The 17,706-nt window shown below is 35.3% G+C and overlaps 2 protein-coding genes and 1 long non-coding RNA gene across 3 annotated transcripts; 1 reads left to right on the forward strand and 2 right to left on the reverse strand.

Moving 5' to 3' along the window:
• Window positions 1-3,514: 3,514 nt before the first annotated feature.
• LOC119071980 lies at window positions 3,515-12,670 on the forward strand. Its single transcript, XR_005086756.1, has 4 exons — window positions 3,515-3,650; window positions 5,625-5,633; window positions 9,603-9,610; window positions 12,660-12,670. It is a non-coding gene; the product is annotated as an uncharacterized LOC119071980 (long non-coding RNA).
• Window positions 4,939-15,173, reverse strand: LOC119071889. The gene is made up of 7 exons (XM_037176988.1): window positions 14,627-15,173; window positions 12,685-13,118; window positions 12,255-12,625; window positions 11,356-12,190; window positions 11,164-11,285; window positions 8,500-8,626; window positions 4,939-8,438 (listed from the first exon to the last, which is right to left on the reverse strand). Exons 1-7 carry the CDS (start codon window positions 14,654-14,656, stop codon window positions 8,066-8,068), a joined length of 2,292 nt encoding a protein of 763 aa, XP_037032883.1. The 5' UTR covers window positions 14,657-15,173; the 3' UTR covers window positions 4,939-8,065.
• A 926-nt stretch (window positions 15,174-16,099) lies between these two features.
• LOC119071946 lies at window positions 16,100-17,259 on the reverse strand. The gene is made up of 2 exons (XM_037177071.1): window positions 16,251-17,259; window positions 16,100-16,187 (listed from the first exon to the last, which is right to left on the reverse strand). Exons 1-2 carry the CDS (start codon window positions 17,054-17,056, stop codon window positions 16,178-16,180), a joined length of 816 nt encoding a protein of 271 aa, XP_037032966.1. The 5' UTR covers window positions 17,057-17,259; the 3' UTR covers window positions 16,100-16,177.
• Between the last annotated feature and the right edge of the window lie 447 nt (window positions 17,260-17,706).

Consider the following 17,706-nt stretch of genomic DNA (forward strand, 5'->3'; position numbering starts at 1 on the left):
TTAAATTTCATAGACTTGTCACAAGATGCCATTGACTGGATGGAACGATTGGATGTCGACATATAAAATTTAATATGAAATTGTAAAACTTTGTATAAATCCATACGCTAATAATAACAATAACAGATGAATAGATGATTACCTTATCTAGTGACTCACAAAGAGATGTTTTGTACACTTAACAAAATTACTGAAGTATCACCTTTTCGTTTTCAACAGATTCTAGATAATTTCTAGATCCACAAATTTGACAGTCTTGATATTGAATGGTTTTTTGGTTTTTTATCCCAGTAAACTGGTCGTTATACGTGTGCCACAAAAATTTCGACCAGGAAAAAATGCAAATTTTTTTTTCAATATAACAGCTGTCAGAGTCTGTGGGACTAGAAATTTCAGATCCTACATAAAACAAAAATGTGATAATTTGAAATTTTTCATAATTGTACTCGTAAATTTGTTTCTCATAATAAAGTGAGAGCATTTTTTGCATATCGACGAAACATGCATCAAAGTCAACCATTCATTTAATATAATTAATTTAATTTTGTCATTTTACAGTGTAAAGTATATCTAGTCTATCTCAGAGATAGTATCTCTAGTGTGTTTTGTTTATTTTTTCATTTGTATGAAAATCGCGATTTTCAAATGACGATATAAAATCGCAATGTACAATTATGAGGCATGTTGTTTGGGTATTTATTGTTAAGAATGATTATTCATCATTTAAAAATGACTTGAAAAGGGGCTCTCACTTTATTAAATTTCTCAAATGCTTTTCGGTTTTGTGTATGAAACCTTAACATTTGTTTCCACTCAGAACGCAAAAAAAAGTAACTAGTAGATACGATCCAGCAGTAAATCTGATCTACCGTTGTTTTGCTGCATAACAAATAATTTAATGTCAATCAGAGCCTTTAACCAGTTGCAAATCAAAATAATCTCTTTGAAGTCTATTATACTACATTACTTATCAATGGGCAAAGTACCATTTCCATTATTTGCCCCATTGCCAAGTAAGGTATTTTTTATCGCATAGGGGCCGTTCATAAATTACGTAACGCAAAAATTGACATTTTCAAGACCCCTCCCCCCCTCCTGTAACGCTAGTGTAACGCAAGGTCATACCCCCCCTCCCCGGTTTGTTACGTAACACAACTCATGAAAAAATTGATATTTTTCTTACAGTAATTACAAAAAACCTACACGAATTGTATGTATACGATTGCTTCGGATCTTTTTTTACAATTTAGACAGACATGTCCATGGTGATAAGTTTCGGGCGTCACCTACTGAAAAATAATGTTGCAATGTGCAAGTTTTAAGCACATTTTAATTTATTTTAAATGAAAATGTTTTAATTTGATTTTTTATGTTACAAACCATGTATTTGAAACTCGATTCGCTGCACAGACTTTTTAGTACGAAATATGTTGCGTGACGTAACGTTACTGTCAGACCCCCCCCCCCCCCCCTCCCCCTGTAACGCTGTGTAACGCTAGACTGATACCCCTCCCCCCTCTTTTGCGTTACGTAATTTATGAACGGCCCCATACGCGGTGTGATTCCCCGAAAAAATTATTCACCTAGGATATGTAAACAAACATTATACTTCTGTAAATTGTCAAAGTGTCATTAGCATATCTTGTTGTCTCGTTTTCGCTTGTGCGATAAAAAAGAATATGCACGTATGACAAGCCGTCTCGGCAAGCCTCGACCGCCTTGTCATACGTGCATAATATTTATTATTGCAATGGGGAACAAGTATCTTTTGAAAAATTCCGAACGAAGTGAGGTCCACAAGCGAAAGTGTCCAAGACAGGTACGCATACAAATTTTTATGCAAAGGCCAAAAATCCGGTATTTCTCAATTTACAAAATGTAGTATTGAAGCTAAAACAATGATTCAACATCTTTGGATAACTCCAACAGACCTGACCCACACATAAGTTGAAATAAGATGAAATTTTTAATGTACTATAACTCACCTTCTTTACGAAATTAAATTTCATTTCAAATACACCCCTATTTCGACACTTTCTTAGATGGATCAAAAAATCGATTAAATTCTACGAATAAAACACCAAAACCACATTACTCTTACGTTTACTTGTATTTTCTCCATCGACTCCAATTCTTATTTACTAATATAATTTTGAACAATTGTATAAGGGGTAAGGTCCATTTAATTCTTAAGAGGTTCCGAGCCTACGCTGAAATTGTAGCCTACATTTCTGCGTTTCGAAATTTTTGATCGCTGATATTTTATTACGAGAGCCCTTTTTGAAAAATGTACGACCACATTTTCGAGTAAAAATATGTCAGCTTTGAATAAAAAATAAAGTTGTCTGTGAAAGTTCCATGTGCTTTGAGAAAACTGTACCGATGCCCCAAATTTGCATCAAAGGTACACTTTTCTCAAAGCACATGGAACTTTCACAGACAATTTTATTTTTTATTCAAAGCTGACATATTTTTACTCGAAAATATGGTCGTACATTTTTCAAAAAGGGCTCTCGTAAAAAGATATCAGCGATCAAAAATTTCGAAACGCAGAAATGTAGGCTACAATTTCAGCGTAGGCTCGGAACCTCTTAATAAAATTATTATTTTGAAGAAAGTTTCTTTCTTTCCATTATGGATTCATGTGTCAATGTGATAATAGAACAATTTACAATAAATTGTCCGCTATCTACGAAAAAAGCTTACACACATTTGATTGCTTATTTATTATGCTGTGCTGTACACATTTATTACGTCGTCGATGAGCTAAGTTTTGATGCTGTCTGTTCGGTTGCACTTTTTTGCCATTTGCGTTGCAATATTTCGATTTGTATTGGCAATAATTTGGTTAATTTTTCAATAAAATGTGTTTTAGTCAGGAGAGAGATCACACTACTGTTTAGTTTATTTGAACTGGGAACTTAATTAATCGAACAATGTCATACCCATAATCGCAATCGCTTTCTTCTCATGCCATCCTTGCTTGATGTAATCTTCTATTTCTATTCCCTATTCCCTACAATATTTTTCATGCTTGTGAATGAGTGAATGCATTCTTCTGAATTTTTGTTCATCCTTAGAACCTGCTGGTCATCACACAAAAATCTTAATGCAGGACTTATTTTGGGAAATAAAATTCAGAAATTTTTGAAAAAATTCCGAAAAATTCAAAATAAAATTACCAACAATAAGCCTTGGTCTTAGGACTGGTCTGCCGTAATTTGCATGAGGGTCTTAGTGGAAAATTTAAATGAAAGAATTTTTTTGTTTCCAATTTTCACTAAGTCTCTTATGCAAATTACGGCAGTGATGCACACTGGCTCTCCTCTATACGCAAAATTTCCAATTTTAAATATCAAGGAAAAACTAAATTTGCCACGCAACATACATATCATTTGTTACCACACCTCTTCTATTGCCATGAACATCTACATCGGGTGAAAAATTATGTATGAAAGTGCTTAAAGTGGGGACTATAATCTTTTCTTACTGCAAACGCGAGCACAAAATACTGATTTTCTCACCATAAAGCATGAAAAATGAAATGTTAATAAGTAAATTTCTAAATTTTAGCTTCAACTGCTGCAATATAATTTTCCTGTTACATCAACAAGGATCAACAAGTTTCCATTAGAATAAAGATAAATATAGTGAACGAAAATTAAGGCACCATGAGCCATGTACTGTATGAGTGTGCTTTAATACTGTGAGTTCTACAGTTTAGTTTAATTTTAGTATATAGATACTAGTCCAGTGTAAATTATGTCTTTGAGAAGAGTTTACTATAACATTTTCCATATATTTTATTTCGTATATGTAATTTGGATTCTGTTTTGTTAATTCAATCAGACCGTCATGCTAGTCTGCAAGTCTGCAATATTATAATAAATGTGAGTAGGTAAGTTGTAAGTCAATAGGTTCCTGACTACTCTAACTATTTTTTAATTTTAATATTTTCTATTTTGTTCCTTTAACTGAACGTAAGTTTTAAGAAATGTGTGTATAATTATAAAATAGATTAACTAGGAAATATATATTTTACGAACTAATGGCAGTACGTTTGGTTTATTCATTTATTTGTTTTGTTTTCTTCTTTTTTGTTATTGAATGATTCTATATGTCTATATCCTACGCTTTATCATTTTGATAGTATAAACGTTGTCATGCATATCAGATATTATATAAGTATATTAAGTTTGAAAGTTTCTTTTATGTTTGGTTTTAAATTAAGTGTTTTTTGAGTAATCCAACTTCTCTTCTGAGCTATGTATTTATTGACTGAGTTTATCTATTTAAAATATCGAACAAAAATATTTCTCTGTTTATTTGTTTTTCTTATTCTGGTGGCAATATCAATTCTAAATTTTGCTGAATCAGTGAAAGAGTGGAAATATTTTAGATGAATATCTTTAATGAACCGATTAAAACTGAGATATAAATCTGACTAGCCGTCTAAAGTACCAAAGTGATTTTGTGTGATTAGAATAAAATGATTTTTAATTTACAATCGACTCCAATCGACTTCACTTTTCCAGTAAAATAATTCATGAAGAAAGTCTTAGCTGTAAAATACGAAACCGGAAAAAAAAATTGGTCTTGTGCTATGAAATGTGTGAATAAAAATTGCCCAGGAATGCTTCGACTTGCTCTTCAATCAATGAGTTAATTGTTCCCTACAAATAATCGATTTCACATCGAATTATATAACATTTAGGGCAACAGTATCCAAAAGCTGTTATCAAACTCAATGGATTCTGCGGTCAATTCAATTAAATTCATCAAGATGGATCCGACAAAGCACAATCCGATAGGTGCAAAAAATACCGTATGTAGCGACTTTTAAAAATAAAATGAAAACAAAATAAAATGATCGAGTCTGGTTTTTGACAATTGAATTTCAATTGTCAAAAACCAGACTCGATCATTTTATTTTGCTTTTACCTTACTTTGAAAATGTAACAATTTGAAATTTTGTCAGAAAGATGGAAACAAAAAGTCACAAGTTAATTGGAGATATTCATTTTATCAGAAAATAACTTAGCCAGCCCAGTTTCATAGCAAAAGAAAAAGAGAGGAGTCATTGGTCTATTACTTTGTTTGACCTAATATATTTTCAAGTAATTAATGAATCTTGTACTTCATTGGCTTTAACATTCGATTATCTATGAAAGACCGTGTTAGGCAGAACTCATCGTGTTTGCGTCTTCGCTGTGTATAACAGATGACTCAGCTATCCGTCTAATCTTTTCAAAAAAATATCTTTAGACCATCGTAGGGTTTCGTGAGGACATTCTTGTGAATTAAATGAAAAAGTTCTGTTTGTGATGAGAGAGAATGTTAAATACACTAAAACTCCTACCATTTAAATGCAGTTCCTTTAAGATTTTATAGCAAATCGATTGTTATAAGCATTAAAGAGATTGCGAATGCATTGTATTTTGGTTCGTCGAAGCATTGTTTTTTGACGTTTGATCGCGATAGATTGTAATCTGTTTCTTTTACTACTGTTGAAAGTACTTTCTTTACTTTGCCTTCGGGTAAAACGATAAATTAGAATCGATGTCTGTTCACAAAATATTAACAAACTGTAAAAAATTCACAGTTCGTGCACATCCACAAAATAGTTCACATCTGTACTCGAACTGCATATTATTTGTTCACACGTTGTTGGTGTCTATGCCTGACTTTTTCCGTGTACAGATTGTGAACACTCTGTACACCTGAATTGCTTTTGTAAACAGAATGTGAACACTCTGTGCTCTGGAATTTTAGTGGACAGAATCTTCATTTTTTGGCCAGGTGGATTTATATTTGTTTTAACCCAAACATCATTTTTGTCGATAAGGGCAGGGTTATTTTATTAACTAAAATTACGTAAAGCTACCGAAATTTACCAAAAATTTACTGAATCTGTTTTTAAAAATTTTTAATTTTTCGGTAAATTTCAATAAATTTAGGTAAAACTCGGTTATTTTCAGTAAATAAAATTATCAACAATAGACCCTGTAAGAGACCGAGGGGGAAACCGCTCGGGTAATTGATAACACACCCTGCTCGGAATCGCCGGAAAAACCGGTAATTAAACGGAATTGACAGAAATTAATGTGAATTGAAAGAAATTGTCAGGAAGTAGAGTCAATCCGGCAATTAGATGAATTTATCCGGTAATTGAGGTAATTAAATGGAATTGACAAGAATTGAAAGAAATTGACAGAAAGTACCAATAGAAACTGAAAGGGAATTGAAAGAAATTGAAAGGAAATAGAGCGAACCCGGCAATTAGAAGAGTTGCTCCGGTAATTGAGGTAATTAAACGGAATTGAAAGGAATTAGAAATTGATTGGCTGCCTTTTTGGCCAGTGGTTTCCCCTTGTAAGAGACGAATGACTCATGAAATTATTATGAGATTATTCAACATAAAATGAGAAGACAAATAGAAAGAGAAATATTATAAAACAGTGAAAAAAAAAATCCGATTTTCCCCTATGGAAGGAAGAATTAGGTTGAATTAGGCGCAAAAATTACAGCTAACGTGAATTAAATAAATAAACAATCACAAACGTGTGTAAGCTAAAACAATTAAAATTGGAATGATGTTACACTAATAATTCGTTATCGTTTTAAATATTACAACAAATCAATTGAATTTGCTGTGTTGTCCTCGGTTTTTGATATTAGACTCGTGGCTCATAAAAATGATTCAAGAAATGATATTTGGGATATGTTGCTATAGGAATGCTCTACGAATAGTTTCAAATCATAAATTGGTTTTTCTTGAACGTTGTGTAAACATGAAATTTTGTCAAAATACTGAGTTTTCAATTATGTTTTTTGTTCTTTTTTTTACATTTTTTGCGATTTTTTCATTACAAAAATATTGACATTTATTAATATCTTGAATTTATTATCAATTTTATTATTATCCCGTCTAAAATGCGCTTCGATCAGATACTTAAATAAAATGGTTAAATTTTGTCCAAAAAGCCGAAATCCAGGGCCTTTGAAAGCTACAATAAATATCGACGACAGTGAACAGTGAAGTAAGTTGCAAGGGTTCATTTATCAATCAGTTGATTTTCCTTTAAATTCTCATCCTTTCGGACATGAAGATGTTAACTTTGGGAATATATAGTTTCACGATAACAGGCCTCGTCGTGAATCCATGAAAGTGTACATTTAGTGTGATCCATAGATGTCAAAAATTGCAAAAATGAAACTGATCCGATTCCGAAACGATAACAGTGGAACTGAGTTCTCTTAGGGTCATATTGACACCCGCCTTAATATGCTACTATTTGAGCCTTGCATGTAACAACATGTCCTGAATTAGATTCTTTCAGGCTCTTCATTATTTCTTTTTATTAACGCCGAATATGCACTTGGTTTCGATTATAGCACAATTTTTAATGCCTTTCCCAGACGGTGAGCATACTACCAACACAATTAACGAATCTGGTACTTCCTTTGCTTTGTATTTTCAACAGATTGATGCAAAATCTGTTACTTCATCAGTTTTACATTTTGTTTTATAATTGATGAACATTCATCGCTTATTTATACAGATGAATACCCGTCTGAGGAAGGATAATATCTTCGAAGACGAAAAAAAGGTCAATTTTGGATTTTTCTATAGTTTTCGTTCTTTTTCGTGAAACATTACATAAGTACTTGTCTTGGATGATTGATTGTTGGCACTTTCACTTGAAGCCTCACTTCGTCGGATTGCAACTCACGAAATAAAATTAATCGTCCAAGACAGGTACGTAAATAACTATTGTCATTTTATGCTGGTACTGTGGTAAAATGTTTCACGTTACTACGAGAATTCAAATGCTATACGACGTCCAACGTACGTATTGTATCAGTACTTCTTGTGAGACAAGTGTGCTTTTTGGCAAGATAGTAAACCCTCCAATTTGTTATTTCTTTTGGCATCCTTTAACTTCTCATAAATTAAAGGCAATTAAGGATATTTCTTGGTCTTAGAAAACACTATTCACAACTTTGTCCGCGAAACCTAAAGCCAACCTACCTAAAAATGACCAAACTTTAACTCAATTATAAATTACGAAACGGTTGATTCCTCATTTTCTTGAGTAGTTTCACTACTATCATGAAGAACTGAAGAGATTAATAGCGGTACACTACCGAGTACCATACACGTTCCCATACAGTAGAAACAAATCTCGTAGCCACCACTCAAATCGCGCAGAAAACCCGCAAGCGGTGGCACCGATATAGCACCGATGCTCTGGAATAATCGCACAAGTCCATAGCTAGAACTTATCCGTTCCGTTCCGAATAGATCAGCTAGCAGAACCGGCATCAATAAATACCAGCAACCCAAGCACAGTCCATAAGCTGCTGATGCACAACCCATTAAATACCACGATTTAGCTGAAGGAATCAACAGTACAGCAGTTCCAGCGCCCAGTATACTGAAATTGAAGAGTTTGTTTTTAGGATGCAGGCGGAAAGTTACATTTGAATAGATTATACCAAACAATGTACGCCTTCTTTCGATCGAATATTTGTAAGTCAGATAGGTAGCCGAGTCCCAGACGACCAATAAGATCCAGTAGTGCACTGGTTGCCACAAAGAGACCTGCTTCGCTTTTAGTGAAGTCTGGAAAAGAATGTCAAAGAAATTAGATACGAAAGTTGTTACTGTAGGAGCAAAATTGTAAAGAATTTTCTTGGTCGAGAGCTGCTGGAAACAATGAGCGTTTGTATTTCGAAATTCTACATTCTGATGAGTAAAAATGAATAATTTTCAAGTAGCACTTCTGAGAGCTGATTGTAATTCCCAGAGTTCCCACGGCTTAGGAAGGCTCCTAAAATTAGGAATTTTAGGAAATTTTAAAGGCAATTTTAGGAGTATTTTAGGAGATTTGGAAGGTAATTTTAGGAGAATTTTTTAAAATGTGGGAAAGGTTGTACAAGTAATTTCCGGAGGAATTTTTGCTCTGTTTCTCATACACTTCGTAAAATACTAAAAATGTTTAAGAAAATTGACAAAAAGTTATTTTTTTTTGTCAAAACATATTTTTCCTTATATAGTTTAATAATTGAAACTTTTATGATTTCCTCTTTTCTGACGCCAGTCTCGACTAGCCAGCAATGAATCGTTTATCAGATTTTTCTTGTCGACTGCGCCTTTCGAATTAACAAGATTCACCATAATTTTGTTTCCATCATTTATCAGCTCTTGTGCACTAAAAAGTTTTTGTGCATCCCACAACTGAAATACGACCTATTTTGCAATGATTTTTCATTAAGAAATGTCAGTTTTTCCCGAACTATATATCGTGCGGGAAAAAACTTCATTTCTTTACTATTTATAGTGCGGGAAAAGAATTACATGAATTTTTCTATGACTAAACGTTGTTCGTACACGTAAACGTTGTTTTTCGAGAAAAGTAAAGTACATTGGAGCACATCTGGAAAATACGTCGATTCATTATGCTCAAAACAAACGAGGCATTGAAATAGTCATTTGTGTACCTGTTTTGGACGATTGATTTTAGGCAATTTCGCGGATTGTAGGCCGAACGAAGTGAGGTCTACAAGCGAAAGTGCCTTAAATCAACCGTCCCAAACAGGTGCACATGTGAGTTTTCATGCAGAGGGCCGGAAACCCGAGAAAATTCGAAAAATTGCCCTCATTTTCGGCCCCGAAGCATGAAAACGTGTTTTTTTGATACCAACATCGCAAGTTGATACTTTCGCCCTCGAAATCCGGGGCGAAAGTAAAAAAATGCAAGTTATGTGTTTGAGCGGGGAGAAAGAAAGAATACATAAAGCGAAAGTCAATATACACAATGCGAAAGTCGACTACATAATGTAATAGTCGACTCTTGTCAACAAGTGTACTGCGATCAAAATTGAAATAAAGCGTGCGCCAGTGCGCTTATTGAAATTAACATACGAAGTTGATACTTTTTGTTGCTGAATGATTTGTTAGTTATTTGTTAATTTTTGTGTGTGTTGTTGTTGTGATGGCTAAATAATTAAAAAATTTTTATACCAGGGGGCTGCCGCCCCCTGGACCCCCGCATTTTCTGGCTAAATGCCTTCATATTTCAACATTTTGTTCTGCTGTTTGCGATACGTATCAACTTTCGATGTTGGTATCAAAAAAAATAGTATGAACGACTCGGGGCAAAAGTAAAAAAATTCAACCTGTGCGATTGAGGCCCTTGCCTTCGGCGCGGGCATCAACTCTCGAACACGGTTGAATTTTTTTACTTTCGCCCCTTGTCATTCAATGTACTATTTTCATGCTTCGGGGCCGAAAATGAGGGCAATTTTTCGAATTTTCTCGGGTTTCCGACCCTCTGCATGAAAACTTACATGTGCACCTGTTTGGGACGGTTGATTTAAGGCACTTTCGCTTGTAAGCCTCACTTCGTTCGGCCTACAATCCGCGAAATTGCCTAAAATCAATCGTCCAAAACAGGTACACAAATAACCATTGGTCCTAGTTTTCATTGACAGATGCAGCAATCGCGATTTTGAATAGAAAAAGTTCTAACTTCATTTGACAGTTTCGAAAATTTCGTCATGAAAAATAGGACCAAAACACGTTTTCAATGCCTCGTTTGTTTTGAGCATTAGGAAGTCAGTGACGTTTATATTATTCAATGTGTCCTTAAACGTTCGAAGTGACACGATAGTCGCATCTTCTAACAAACTGCGATCCTCGATAATGTATTTATTTTCGCTAAATCCACGTTCAGGATCGCATGTTGCATGACTCAAAGAAAGGAGTGTTTTCGCAAGTTGAGTCAGGTTCATACAGAAGTTCAAATTCATTGCCGCATAATTTTGCTGTTTTTACCGTTTTTAGTTTTTCAGTGTTATTAAAGAATTTCTTCGAGAGTGTGAGCTCACTTTAGGAATTTTAGGAGTTTTAGAAGATTTTAGGAGATTTTAGGGGGATTTGGTCCATTTTATGAATTTTAGGAGGAGTGGGAACTCTGAATTCCCATTACACCACCCTCAGACTCTCAACAATAATTACTTCTCTAGACTAAACGACAAAGTTTATTCCAAATTGAATTGAAAATTCAATATCGATTGTTTCCCGCAACTCTTGCAGGACACAGTGCTTTAGGCTAAGTAGTATCTTCTTGCTTCCAGTTTCAACGTATAAAATCTTACCTGCAGATAGAGCATAAGCTGGAAGGAAGTACAGCATATACGGACAACCAGTTGACATTAGTGTTACGGATAGACACATCGCAATAAATTTAGTGTCCTTCAATAGCGAAATATCTAGGTATCTGAGTGAAAGAGAGTGAAAGAATGTGTTAAATCGTAAGTGGATACAGAGCGAAAACAAGGTTAACGTACTGCTTGATCCAGTCGCAGAACGTTTTCCGGTTATTCTTTTTCACACATTCATCGTAGCCCGAAAAATCGCTAACCGGCGTCGGAATGATCATACTTTTACTGAGACCTCGGCATGCCGATGATTGAATGGCGGAATGAAAAGCATTCGCTGGCGGAATTTTCGCCAAAATTTCATCCGTACTGCATGTGTTTTTGTTACGACGTCTGCTGCCTCTATTCGAATCAAAACCAGACCGGGCCTTATACACGCATGTTGAATCTGTGCTCAAATCTTCGACCGAATGCAGCAAGCTCGAACTCCGAATGGACTTGATTGGCTTCGTGAATTTTGTTTCGCCAATAATATCTTTGTCCTCATCATCACTGTCGATTTGTATGGCCTTATCGTTGGCCCCGACAAACTTGTTCGTATTATAATAGTCATTGATGCGATTTTTCGATTCTTCCAAGAACAAGTGTTCAATGTACTTCTTATTGGTCGGCTCGTCAACAGATCCAATGTATGTTGTATTGGTCGTCAATCCACTGCTCGCAATTACACGTGACCCATTGTCAGGCGATTTTGATGAATTTGATGTTGTCGAACCATCACTAATGGTTTCTAATGGACGATATAAGGCAGCACAGGCACAAACGTGCAACATACATCCACCCAATATCAGAATTGTACCGTGAAATCCGAAATTGTGTACCAAATGTTCGATTAAGGTAGGAAATACGAATGAACCTGCTGCTGTTCCAGAAACACATATACCGTTAGCAAGGGCCCGATGCTTGTCAAAGTATAGCGAGACGATAATTATGCCTGGAGTTGTACTCAAACCACCTCCGATACCTGTGGATGTGCAGAAAGCGTATAGAAGTGATTGTGGCGCGACCGCCGTACACTTATCACTTACCAGTTAATATTCCAAATGTGAAAAGCAAATGATACAAGCTGGTTGCAAAATAACTTAAAGTCAGCCCAAACGTACAAAAAAGTCCTCCAACGAAGACGACTGATCTACAAGAGAATTTTTGGCATAGTGCGCTCGATAGCGGAGCTAACGCTAAGCACAAAGCGGATAGAATAGCTGGTATCCAAGATGCAACTGCTGTTGAACTCGTTGGAAACGTTTCCAAAATTTCCACAAATAAGACACCGTAGGACTTCACTAATCCGGCTACCCAGAATTGCACGAAGAATGCTCCCAGCACAACAAACCAGCCATATCCACCGTCCAAGGGATCGGCTGGAGTTCTCTTTTTGCGTTTAAATCGCTCGGCAAGCCTTTTAATAGAAATTGTGATTAATTCAAAAAAAGGTTTATTGAGAGGTCGTTGACGCACTTTGAACTTCGAAGTTCCCGAGACTTTGCAATTAAAGGACGAGCAGTCAAACTACTAACGGTTAACAGGTTTTCATTGTCGTCTTCTTCGATTTCACTATGTTGATGTTGGAATACAGCAATTGTTTTCGTCGAATGGCATTGCAATTGGCTATCAATGGCAAGCGATGCAGGACGTCTCGGTGAATCGGTTCCACTGACATCGAACTCCAGCAATGAATTGGTAATTTGTAGATTTGCGAGATCGGCCAACGGAACTGGTGGCGCTGAGTGAATGGAGAACATCGATCCGGCTGTGTTGCAGTCGACCAATGCTGTTTTGACCGTTTCTGCTTCATCGAATTGAATGGGACAGTCGGATTGATGTCGAGTCGGAGTGTCAAGTTCTTGGGTTGTGGTGGTCCCATATGAGCGGAACAACGACCCCCGCGAATCCTAAATGTAATTTTCAACTTCAAATATCTATGTAGATAGAAACGGAGAAAACTTTGTTGTCATTGGCACCACCATGAAGAAGTTTCTGAATAATGTGACAAAAATTTAGTCCTGCGCTAGGTATATTAGGTGCGATGTTCTTGGTAGCGCACAGACTGAAGTGATGACCAAATCGTTCAACTGAAAATAATATTGCGAAGATCACAGAAGATTCGGTCAGCACTTCAGTCCGGGAACCAAAAAAACGTCTCGCTTTTAAATACAATAGCGCGCAGTAATTTGGTTTTTGTAACAACTCAGCCACTACTTCAGAGATAGTGTCATCGGCTTGCTTTGCATTCCTGAAATTCCAAATAAGATTCAACGAAAAAGCTTCAACACGAAAGCTTTTGATTTTAAATTTTGTTGCTGCACAGCTTTCAATCAAAGTATTTTAGTGATTGGTCCCGTCAAGTAGTTTTTCAACCGAAGTTCTTGACCTAAATTCAAGGAACAACGCACTGGAAGAAAGTGCGTTGCAGCGAATCGAAAATGAACTATTAACCTTTTGCAAACGGCTCTGTGTCACGTGTTATCGACAAAAACAAAAAATAGCGTTAAGCTGTCGCTCAAAGAGAATTTGCATCAGTCTGTTGAAAATACTTAGTTCAAGAGAAGTAGTAAATTCGGTAATTTTACTACATATCACATACATGCTTACCGTTTGCAAGTATACTTTATCGCACCTTGTTAGATCAATAATTAAAATTAAATTGTGCTAGGCATGTGAATGATTGTATCGCACGAACCTAAATCGTAGGAAAAACAGCTGCGTCATCCGAACCAAATTCATTCACCATTCTCGAGGTTCAATGCCTAGTAAATTCTCTGGAAATATCGATTTCTCATCAATCTTTCGCACGATGAGTATAAGCAAAAATTTCCGTGAAACGAGACAGCACCATACACCCACACAGAGGGTATACAGCAGGTCCAAAGAAACAGCACACGAAAAGAAAATGAAATTCCATAAACGAATATTGTAGCGTTTGAAGTGTCATAGACCCGAATTCACACATGTAAATAGCAGCAAGCAGTCATATGTTTTCATTTTCACTAGCGCAGCATGTCCTGCTGATAACAACGATAACGTTTTAGCGCGGGCGCAATAAAATGACGAAACGAAAGGAAAAACGAATTTACATTGCAATTCGATATGCTACATGATGAGCAAACATTATACGACCGTTAACGACGTCCATCTTGAATTTTCCGGAATGACAATGAAGAAAACTGATGGAGGGGAAATTTTTTTTTGTTTGATTGACATAAATATGACCTACATGCCTATATTTTATTGTGGCAACATGACCTAGCTTCATCGGAAATTGTTTTTTTTTTTCTGAATATTTTGACAATATTATGCTGAGTCCACATTGAAGCAGTTCGTTTAATTTAACAGAAATGCGGAAATGCATATTCAATGACAAAAATATTTGTCTGTCCTTTTTTTAAATTGAACAACTGACCTGGACACTCCATTCTCGGGGTAAAGACATTTTTTTTGCAAAATGTGTTGTTTCCTTTGTTTTTCACGTTTAAAACCTAAATGCATTGGTTTGATTTTCGTGTTTTCTTTTATTTCTATAAGACAAAAAAATGGAAAACGCCTCTTCTGTGCTTCCTCCGTCGTTCGATTAAAATTGGTAAGAATTTTTTTTTTATATCCAAGTTGAATTTTGGTTATTCAACTTATTTCATTCAATGTGTGAAAATATTTCACGAAATTTTCTAACTCTATTTACGTGTTCGTATAAAAACTCTCCGTACGGGTTTCACTTGTTAAACTTATTTAACGTTTCGATTTAAATTGGATACAATTTTCCTTAATTATCGACTAAAAAAACTCCTCCAAAAAATTGTAACTTTTTTTTGTTAAGTCTCTAGATCATTTAGAAAAAAAATCCTTTGAAGATGTTTATTGAACGAGGATTGAATATGTACTGAATGATACTCCACCGTCTTGCTCGAATGTAGGGAGTGGAAAATTTTCGAATCAATACACGAAGCGGTGGCTTGTATTATACGCGTTGTGCAGTTTTTTTTTATTCTTTTTCTTCTCTATACATGAAATTATATGGAGTTGATGAGGTCTGGTGTATAAAGTTGTAATATCTCATAAAAAAACTCTTCTCTGCACGTAACTTCGAATATGCAAAATAAAATAGAAAAAAACGACAATTTGAAAACTTTGACAATGGTACAGAGTTGCTTTTTTGCAGTCATTTCGATAGAAATTAATTTTCGGAAAATATATTTGTTTTGCGTGATGTAATTTATCGAAAAATTACAAGCTGCAGAAATAACTCTTTTGTGTCTGTTTCCATCGCTCTATTGCCTATTATATGTTGCGTCGTGTGTATACAATTCGAAGAAACGCAAATGAATAATAAATTTTGTCAACATTTTTCGACTACAGTTTATGTTCAATTTATTTTTAGTATTGAGCAATTTAGCATATTGATGGTACCTATACCAAAGGTTTACGTTACTCTTTCTGAATGTAGATCAACTCAGGACTAGGTTTTATTTTATGATTTAACCTCTTTCAGATGGCAATGTCATCTGTTATCGGCTGCGACAACAAAATAAAACTGATGAGCTGTGACTAATTCTTTATTACGCGTTGAAACAAATGAAGTGACAGATTTTTGGTATCAATCTGTCGAAATCTGTTTTATTTAGTTCAAATTTCTTCACAAATGGGGTTAAGTGTAACTTACACTTATTGTAAAACTCGACATATACATGCGCGGATGGTGGAAGTCCGATGACAGCGCATCAATAAAGTGTAGGAAGATAATTTCTCGGCCTGACTAACGTTGCTGCAGAACGTTTAAAATAATCTTTTGCTTTCAAATTCTTTTAATTTTTTATTGAAAACAGGTCATAATGATCATTCTTAAACTAGAAGTAAAAATAGTTAAAGTAACAAGTGCCCGTTCCAACGTTTCCAGTCGTTTATAACTCTCTGTCTCTGGTAAATATGACTTTCTTCAAAATTTGAGCGATAGTTGAGCTTAACATACACTGAAATTTTATAGTAAAATGATAATCTGCCGGTGGAAATTTAAAATGAAATGTGAAACTTACCTCAATTCGACTTCCATAATAATGTTGTTGTTGTCGACGAACCCACTTCGCCAATCAAATAATGCATCCCATGATATGAGCTGTTCAATTTTCAATGTATTTTTATCCAAAGTATTTGTGTGGATTTTTTCAATTCCTGACCCATCCTTCGGTGCAAGCAGTTTTGCAGACATACGTAGTCTCAAAGGCTTATCACTCTTATTACCCCTTTTGTGCAAATAGACGCCAAGATGCGAACAGAAGCTTTTGTACACAACCAGATTGAATTGCATTTTTTGGAATATAAAAGGTGACGATCGGGCTGCCATTAGATTGTTAATGTTGGTGACCATCAACCGAAATTTTGTATTGTAGTGGCGAGCAAAGATTATCCGACTTATGTTACTGTCAGTCGGATCTGCAACATCTATTTTGAGTTCGAAATTTGCAGTGTCATCCATCGCATTTCTGTGCGAATTCAACACATCCCTCCAAGCAATCGCCGTTGTCCTACCAAAACCACGCTCCCTTTGATCAAAGACAAATGGGCCGATGTGTTCCTCGATTTCGGTTCGACTATTGTCCAATGTTAGCAACTTAAACGATCCTATGGCGGCACATGACCATACCGCTTCTTTATCATGTTCTTTCATGCATTGCAAATAGATGCTGAGCAAATGATTATTGTCGGAGTAGGTTTTCACAATTTTAAACTGCCATGGCAGTCCGCACACGGTGAATTCGGGAGAACAAATTTCTTTTACTTTGCTGATAGCAGGAATTTTCAATTTGAAACTGACACACGATACAACCGGTATATTTTTCATGTTTGTTTTAACGTTAATAGTTCCACTTGAGACAAACACCACTTGTCGGCTCTAAGGCAGATTACCAAATGATCAGAACTTAATGGACTGCAAAGACGAAAGTATTCTACCATACTGGAGGAAATTATTGGTATGAGCTGCGGGACATGTGAAAAAAAATCAACTTAAAAATGCATCAATTTTCTCAACTTTTGTCCAACTATATATCTGAGTAATGTTTCGATGAACATCGAAAACTGTATCGGATTTTAGAGGAACCCATTATGACGAATTAATTACAATTTTTTTTTATTCAACTTTTGTAAAATAATGCTTATTTGAAAAAGTCAAAAAGCCGTGTTTACGGCTTACAACTTAAGATATTACGTTGAATCGAAGAGATAAAATAATGCGCCATCATGTTCATCATCATGATCAATTTCCTTCATTTACTGCAGCTCACGTTATATTTTTTTTTGTTGATTCATAACGATGCAAAAGGAACTGCAAAATCGGAATTTTATTGTTGCCATTTTATGTATAGCTAGAGGGTGAGGTGTACACTTTTATTGCCTTTTTGAAAATGTGTGTAAAAGCAGTTCTGCAGACATGATGCCATAATTTTATTGCCATTCAATTTGGGGATTTTCCAAAATAGTTGTTTTTCTGTT

This window comes from Bradysia coprophila (genome assembly GCF_014529535.1).
Source record: "Bradysia coprophila strain Holo2 chromosome IV unlocalized genomic scaffold, BU_Bcop_v1 contig_5, whole genome shotgun sequence".
Lineage (NCBI taxonomy): Eukaryota > Metazoa > Arthropoda > Insecta > Diptera > Sciaridae > Bradysia > Bradysia coprophila.